This window comes from Engraulis encrasicolus, chromosome 3 (assembly GCF_034702125.1).
Source record: "Engraulis encrasicolus isolate BLACKSEA-1 chromosome 3, IST_EnEncr_1.0, whole genome shotgun sequence".
Lineage (NCBI taxonomy): Eukaryota > Metazoa > Chordata > Actinopteri > Clupeiformes > Engraulidae > Engraulis > Engraulis encrasicolus.
Genome location: NC_085859.1, coordinates 40,399,219 through 40,407,892, shown reverse-complemented (window position 1 = coordinate 40,407,892; position 8,674 = coordinate 40,399,219). Strand labels below are relative to the sequence as shown.

The following is an 8,674-nucleotide window of genomic DNA, read 5'->3' as shown; positions in this document are numbered from 1 at the left end:
TGACAAAGGCCAGAAATAAAGCACTGGGACAATAATCAGGGCTGAAGAGCAGGAGGCTGACACAGCACTCTGACCCCGCAAGCCACTCTGCTGAGTTGGTGTGGGCAGAGGAAGACTTTACATTAGGGCAAACCAAGGCAATTGCCTAGGGCCCGGACCCAAATCTGTCCTCCATAGGGGCCCCAACTGTCACAACAGTCGCGGTGAACACACACAAAAAAATAGGCTTGATCTTAATACTATGTCACTTATGTAAAGTAATCAAAGATGTGTATGAGACAAACCACTAAAATAGCACCAAAACACAGAATTGTATGTCTATATAATGACTTCTGAAGGCCCCATGTTTATATGCTGCCTAGGGCCCCAAAATGGCTAGATCCACCCCTGGGTGTGGGTGGATGTTGAGCCACAGCTTAAGCTACTATATCCTATATAGGATGAGGGATGGACGCTGTGAAGGATGGCGCTGAATCACAGTGAAGGATGCAGTGGAGGGTGGTGAGCTGACCTCCTCCAATAAGTCTCTTCGAGCCCACGTAGGAAATTCTGAAGTGTTCATTTTACACCTCGAGAGTAACGGACTGAGTCTGATCCCCTTCTACTCTGCTGGTCTAAACTGCAACAGGCTGTTCTGCTGACAGATGGTGATGTGCCTGTACAATGTCATTATTTCTTTTATCTATGTGGTAGATAACGTCTACCTGAACAATGGGGCTACAGGAGGAAAATAGCATGTACTGCTGCAATCTGGTTTTGGCATCTCACCTCGATAAACACAAGGATAATGTTTCACTTGTACACCTGTCCCTTTTAAACAATAAATAAGATCCTAACTCCAAAAGCACCACATACAAGCATTTTATATTTTATGTGGAACACCACAAAATGCCCTGTGCATCCTGTGACTACAGATGGAATGCTGTTCGGTTGAAAGTCTTCACAAAGTAAACTGGCACGACACGTGACATTTAAAAAGCAATACTAGAGCAACAGGGTATAGAGAGAGACTCAAAACTCGAGAAGGAAAAACCAACTGCTGAGCCTTAGCTGGTATCATAAAGTTCAGCGCCCATAATCCCCATAAATTGTCATCCACACACTCAAGGCACACCGACACTCTGTAATGTTTTGAAATTGTCTCATATTGTTTCCTCCTCATCTTCTTTGCAATGTTTTTTTTGCCATGAGCAGAAAGAGAGAGCGAGAGAGAGAGAGAGAGAGAGAGAGAGAGAGAGAGAGAGAGAGAGAGAGAGAGAGAGGACGTGAAGAGAATGGAAGACTCTGGGGGTGCATGGAAATGTGTGAAGCCAGCGCGAACGAGTAGCCTCAGTGGCGGAATTAGTGACATTTATTTCATCTCTCGCCCCTAGTTGCCGTGCTGTGCGCTGCGCTCTCCGCTTATATCGCTTTTCTCTCCTCCCGACCGGCAATCAGCGGAGTCCGTCCCCGCAGGGCCCAGGGCCTGGCTCATGAATACCGTCTCCACACGCATGCCATCACACCACACCGCACAACACCACAACACACAACACAACACACAACACAACACCCAACACACAACACAACACACACACAACACAACACTACCGTCTCCACACGCATGCCATCACACCACACCGCACAACACCACAACACACAACACAACACTACCGTCTCCACACGCATGCCATCACACCACACCGCACAACACCACAACACACAACACAACACAACACAACACTACCGTCTCCACACGCATGCCATCACACCACACCACACCGCACAACACCACAACACACAACACTACCGTCTCCACACGCATGCCGGCACACCACCGAGCAACACCACAAACACACAACACAACGCAACGCAACACAACACCATGCATGCCATCACACCACCGAGCAACACCACAAACACACAACACAACACAACACAACACAACACAACACAACACAACGCAACGCAACGCAACGCAACGCAACACAACACCATGCATGCCATCACACCACACAGCACAACACCACAACACAACACACCACCGCACCGCACAGCACAACACAGCACAGCACAGCACAGCACAGCACAACACAATACAACACAACATCACACCGCACAACACCACAAACACACAACACAACACAACACAACACTGCACCACACCACACCACACCACACAACACAACACAACACAACACAACACAACACAACACAACACAACACAACACCGCACCGCACCGCACATCACACCACACCACACCCCACCACACAACACAACAGGGCTGGAAGGAAGGAAGTAAGGAAGGAAGGAAAGTAGGAAGAAAGGAAGGAGGCAGGAAGGCAGGCGACAGCTTGAAAAGCATGTCTTGTTGTCATGCAGTCACGGACCACCTCGCAAATACTGGTGGCAACGGAAGGGGAAAAAAAACCTCAACAAAATGGAGAAAATAAAACTATGCATCACACAAGAGCACGAATGGTGGAAAATGTGGATGCCTGCTGCTATGCTGCTACTCGGATTGGATGAGAAGGCATCGCACTGCTGTTTTGCGGATAGCGGCAGAGCTGTCAATTTCATTATTGTGCTTGTGGCGAGCGTCACGCTCGGAAACAAGACAGGAACACAGCCGAGATAATGACTAGATTCATTATTAGTCTCATTTGGCGGTGCCTCACACTAATCCTGAAATGCTGTATATACGCACTGACTCACTGTGACACACACACACACACACACACACACACACACACACACACACACACACACACACACACACACAGATACACGCACGCACACACACACACACACACAGACACAGACACACACACAGACACACATACACACACAGACACAGACACACATACACACACAGACACAGACACAGACACAGACACACACACACACACACACACACACACACACACACACACACACACACACACACACACACACACACACACACACACACAGATACACACAGAGAGAAAGAAAGCGAAAGTGAAATCAAGGCGCATTAGAAAAGAAAGAAATCATATTTGGCTGGGGCCCCTTGCCTTATTTTCTTGTTTTGAAAATAAGCATGGGGCTGGGGTTGGGGCTGGGGACATGGGTTTTTCTCTTCATGCCAGGGGCGCTGGGACAGTCTTGTTATTCGTTGCCTAAGGAGCAGGCGTAGTGAAGTAATGGTCATCATAACAACGATGACAGGATGCGACAGCGCTGAAGCCACTCTGAAGCCACTCTGAAGTGTTCATGTGTAATAATGTAACATGCTGAAGTCACCTCAGGTGTATTTATAACGAAACATGCTTTTGGGTCACTTGAGGGGCATGTACACTACAATGTTATTACTACATGTAATGTGTAATGTGCTGAGGTCACTCGAGGTGTGTTAATGTGTACGGTAACGTGCTTTTGGGTCACTCGCAGTGTGATTTTGTCTTAACGTAACGTGCAGTCATGGTGTGTTTATGTGTAACGCAACATGCTTTCGGGCCCCTGTTGTGTTTCCCAGCCTGAGTAGTAATCTGTGCAGTGTTAATCAACACTTGGAGAGTAGGGCCAACTAGGGGAGTGTTCAATTTCAGTTGGGTTCACACTGCACCATTCACTGTGTAGAAAGCAGAACCAACAAAAGGAGAGTTAAATTTGACATGTCTAAGACAGTGTTCCCCCACCAGGGATACACGTACCATTATGTGGGCACACTGCAGGGGGTACGTGGGGAAAATGAATAATAGGATATGTATGGAGGGTAGTGAAAGAAGAGATTCAAAGATTCAAAAGATTCAAAGATTCAAAAAGCTTTATGGATATAGTGGGGGTACTCACGATATGACAAAGAAATGCTTGGAGGACAGGCAAGATATAAAGGGTTGAGAAACACTGCTCCAAGGGATAATATCCACACTGCAACACTTACTCTGTACTGCCCTACAAAAGCAAAGTACAGTAACTACATCAACACAGAAACTGAGAAAAATGCCTTCAAATGATCCTTGATATTTGGTTAGGTATTGTAGTCACTAGCCTGATTATCATCAACTTTATTGCATCACTAGGAGGGCACAGCCTGGCCAGTAGTTACTAGAAATTTGACATGACATTATCTCAAAAGGGGACACTATGTGGACCATAACGTTTTGTCACAAGATGAAAGAGGTGTTATGAAGACCATGTTCAGTCTAAATCCAATTTTTGACAAAATCTGGAGTTACTGCACTTTGCCTTTTTAGGGCAGTGTAGTAGACTGGGCCAACGCCGGACATTCTGCTCCCATGTCAGACGCTTTTTGGATGTGCGCGCTTTAAACCATTCCTTCAACTGTTATGTCTGTCTGCCTACCCATGATCATTTGCACTGTATGTGCAAGCCAGCAAGGCGAGGCATCAGTGGTGAGGTGGAGTTGACAGGATGGCTAGCCATCAAGTCGTTATACGCATGATATTTTTCTTGGGTACATTCAGAAAAGGCACTTTTGTCAGGAGGTTAAGAGACAGAGTGGCCAATAACCACACACTACGGAGGTGGTGGTAGATGACAGTAGAGATGTGTGAATCACCTCTCTCAAGTGCTGATTTTCATTCTATGCCTAGTATACCCACCTCCATCTTGCACTCCACCCCCTCTTTATCTTTTCGCCTGTGCCATTGCTAGAAGCTGTTGACACCCCTGTAACCTTTTCCCCATACAAGAGCTGTGAGAAAACGGCGCAGTTGCAGCACTGCACGGCACTGCACAGCCCTACTCCACAGCCCCTGAACACAGGCATAGGACAAGCATAGGCAGACCAGACGGTCGCCTAGGGCGCCAAATGTCTTGGGGGCGCCAAGTCCCACAGAATTAGAACATTAAGCGAAATAAAGCATTAAGCTTTATAATTGACAATTATTATTAATGCTCAATCAGTAGCCTACATGTGTAGGTAGTGGATCAGCTGTGCTTGATCAGATGTATGACGCTACGTTAACAGATGCCAATTTCTAATTCCACCAGACGGGTGCTCGCCTAGGGCACCAAATTGACTAGAACCGGCCCTGCCTGAACAGAGCACACAGAGAGATGGGTAGTCAAGCTGGCCCCTGGGAGGAAGGAGATTGCTTTCAGAACTTACGGTACGGTGCCAGATATGACCTTGGGTCCCAGGTGTCTAAGCCTGCTAGACTCCAGTGGAGAATGGCTCTTCCTAACACTTCCACCACTGACATCTGCCTATTTTTAAAGACACACAAGCACTATACTCGTGGCACTTAGGGCAACATGCATCCAACAGTATGCCCAGGGACGCTGACAACTTTGGCAGGGCCCAGGACAAAGTCATCCAAAAGGGCCCCCCCCATCCAATATATACAATATAATGACAACCCAATTCTGGGCCCCTTCTGTCCCCTTTGTCCCCCCTGTCGGCTTCCCTGAGTATGCCATGTACTACTAGGCATTGTAACACACATGGAAGTCACAAGGGTTTGTATAGCCCTTCAAGATTTCCTATGGCAAGCATTCACGGACAGCAGAGACGGTTCCCAAAAAAGCGATTGGGATGTCTTCACAAGTTAAAATGTTTTCAGCAGGCGAAATATAATCAAGTGTCATTGTCTTCCTTATTCAGTCCAAGATATTGGAAATGACGTCAATATTTCTCCATAATCTGACCTCAGATTTACAGCACAGTTATCTCATCACCATACACGTTCAGCCTTACATTTCATCATTACATTACATCCAGTTCAAACAGATGTTGATATTCAGTAACAGCAAAACAGATTAGCACCATTCCCATTTAAAGCTTTGATGTTTCTCTGATGAGCAGATGTTCCTTATGTGAAGTGAAGGTACCTGCGTATAAGGTGTGTAACGTATTAACTATGTGTATAGTATAACCAAAATATCAGTGGCAGCAAAGCTATATGGAACATGTGAGAATAGCATATTTAAAAAACTGAAGAGGAAAAATAACTGCTACTTGGATATCTTTTCCCCAATCATCCCCAATAGAGGGGACTCCCTCTCCCTCTCCCTCAGTGGCTTCCCGTACACCGGCCCGGCAGTTTAGGTCCCCTGGGAAGAACCATGTGAAACATTACTCCAGGTCCAGCCGTGGCCGTCCGGTGGGGCGCTTGCCTGCCGTGCGGCTGACCCGGGTTCGGTTCCCGGCCTGGGTCCTTTGCCCTTTGCCGACCCCTCCCCATCTCTCTCCCCATTAGCTTCCTGTCTACCTCTCATACTGTCCTGTCCATAATAAAGTCTTAACAGACCACAAAAATAACAAAAAGAAAAAAGAAAGAAACTTTACTCCAGACCTTGGGTACCCGGGCAGATATCTTTGGGTCATTATCATTGTGTTGCTGTTGTAGTGTTTGATGTATTCCTTACATGATGTGGGTGCACCACCCAAGCTGTCACCAAAATGAACCCATGTGGACAGTGATATTGAATAAGCCGCAGCTACACAGATAGCACGCACATAGCATCAACATACTAATTATGAACAGCGCTCCACTTTAAGAGAAGGGATGAATGCAAATCATAAAAAAACAATATTGATGTTATATATGTGAACGCCAGAATTTGCCACTAAAATTATCCCATGTGGTTAGGAACACCGAATGTCCGTCGTGATATGCATGCCACAGCAGAATTTAGGTGTACCGTTGCATGCTGAATGAAAACAATTGAATATTGAAATGTGAATATGTGGACGGAACACTCAAGCTGTCACTAAAAGTACCCATGTACTCAGTAGCGTCAAATGGCCGCAGATACGCACAGGCAACACAGCAAACACTAGATCTGTTCAGACCTCCACTTTAAAGCTGAGTGTTGAATGAAAACAATTTAAGTAATAATTTAAAAAGTATATAACAAAACTCACTTTTTTGGACTCCTCCCGGCGGTGATGCTGGCCATGATGATGCTCTCGGGTCTGGGCATGGCGACGGCCCTGAAGGTCCCTTCCCAGAACTTCTGGAAGAGCAGCCTCCCCTGTTCCCTCACACTGCTGCTGGCCATGGCACCTCCTCCTCCTCCTCCTGCTCCTTCTCCTCCTCTACTGCCAGCGGGGGTGCAGGATGGGGTTGGACAGGACCGGAAGGGCAGGGGTGGAGGGGAGGGTAGGGGTGAGGAAGGGGACGTGGTGGTGGTCACTGTGGAGGTCTTCAGTGGGGAGCTTGATAGAGGAATCACAATAGAACTCACTCAGACTTCTATTGCCAACAGTACTTCTGCTGCTGGTGATAATAGGTGACACTGCCTGGGTTTCCGGAGTGAAAAAAAACCGATCTGGAACGGGAGGTCAAAAGGGTAGAGAGAGAAATGTTTTCTTCAAAGTCCTTCCTTTCTTTTGACCGCTCTTTCTCTTTCTACTTGTGTCTATCTGCCTCTCTGTCTCTGCCTCTCACTTGCTGTCTCTACTCTACTGTGTGCAATGCTCCCGATTCATACGTCCACAGAGAGGGAAAGCACATGTGCCCCGGGAGCTGTCCAAGTTCTGAAACAGGCACGGCAGCCAATAGCGCGCGCAAGGCTGGATAAGTGTATGAGTGTGTGTGCGAGTTAGGAGAGAAAGAAATGGCAAGGACAGGAGATATTTGTGTCCGAGCAAAAAAAAAAGCAGGACAGTGACGTTCTAGGACAGACACTGTTGCTGTTTGCTTGTTGTCTTCTCACCTTTCACTCCCGCTCTCTTTCTCTTCCTTTTTTCCTCTATCCTCCTCTTTATTTCTTCTTCAGTTCATCTCCTCTTCCTTTCTTTCCAAAGCTTCTTTGTGGTGTCCTCTCTTGGTGTGTGGCGTCCGCTCCCACCTCACTCCTTTTGTCCCGGAGATTTCGGCTGCTGGGTGTGTGTGTCCGTCTCCGTGTCCGCGTCCTGTGTAGTCTGTGTGTGAGTATGAGGCAGCGCGTGGCGGCTTCCTCTCCCGTCTGTGGTGAGCATGCTGCTGCTACTGAGAGAGAGTGGCGGCAGAGCCTCGCCACGCAGCTGCCTTTATATTTGCTCGCGAGGAGGTCGGCTGTGCGCCCTCCCCATTCAGGGAGGCGACTGCCTCCCCTCCCTCCTCTTCCCTCCCCTGCCTCTCCACTCCTATTCTAACCTCTCCCTCCCTCCCTTCCTCCCCTCCTCGTCCCTTCTATTCTAACCTCTCCCTCCCTCCCTCCCTTCCTTTTCTGTCTTCTCAGTTTGAACAGACAAGTGTCTCCGGCATCCTCTTCTGTCTCATTGCTCTCTCTGTCTCTTTCTCTTTCTCTCTCTCTCTCTCTCCTTCCCTCCCTTCCCCTCCTCTATTCTCTCTGTCCCTCTTACTCTTCACCTCTTACTCGTGTCACTCATATCCTCTCCCCTCCTCTCCTATTCTCTCCTTTCATCTCTCCTCCTCTTCTATTCTCTCCTTCCATCTTCTGCACTCTTACACTCACCAACATCTCTCATCTCCTTCTCTCCGTCACTTTAACTTTGGTGTGGGACCGCAAAAAAGGCTCAAGATGTTTTGTGTGTGAGTGATTTCACATGTGAGGGTGTGAAAGGGTGTGAAAAGTGGACATATACAGACACTTGTGTGCATGTGTGTGCATGCGCGCATGTGCTCACTTGCATGCCTGTGCGTGTGTGATGGAGCACTTGTGGAAACAAAGTACAGAGTCCCCCCCACCCTCTCTGTCCCCCTCTCTCACCCCCTCTCTCACCCTCTCTGTCCCCCT

The 8,674-nt window shown here is 47.7% G+C and overlaps 1 protein-coding gene across 1 annotated transcript in view; it reads right to left on the bottom strand.

The window, feature by feature from the left end:
• srrm4 (serine/arginine repetitive matrix 4) overlaps positions 1–7,913 on the bottom strand; it is a 119,479-nt gene extending 111,566 nt beyond the window's left edge. Inside the window, exons 1-2 of the mRNA XM_063193950.1 lie at positions 7,789–7,913; positions 6,855–7,148 (exon numbers count right to left, since the gene is read on the bottom strand). Coding sequence (XP_063050020.1) covers positions 6,855–7,148; positions 7,789–7,913 — 419 coding nt within the window. The remainder of the gene's footprint in view (positions 1–6,854; positions 7,149–7,788) is intronic.
• Between the last annotated feature and the right edge of the window lie 761 nt (positions 7,914–8,674).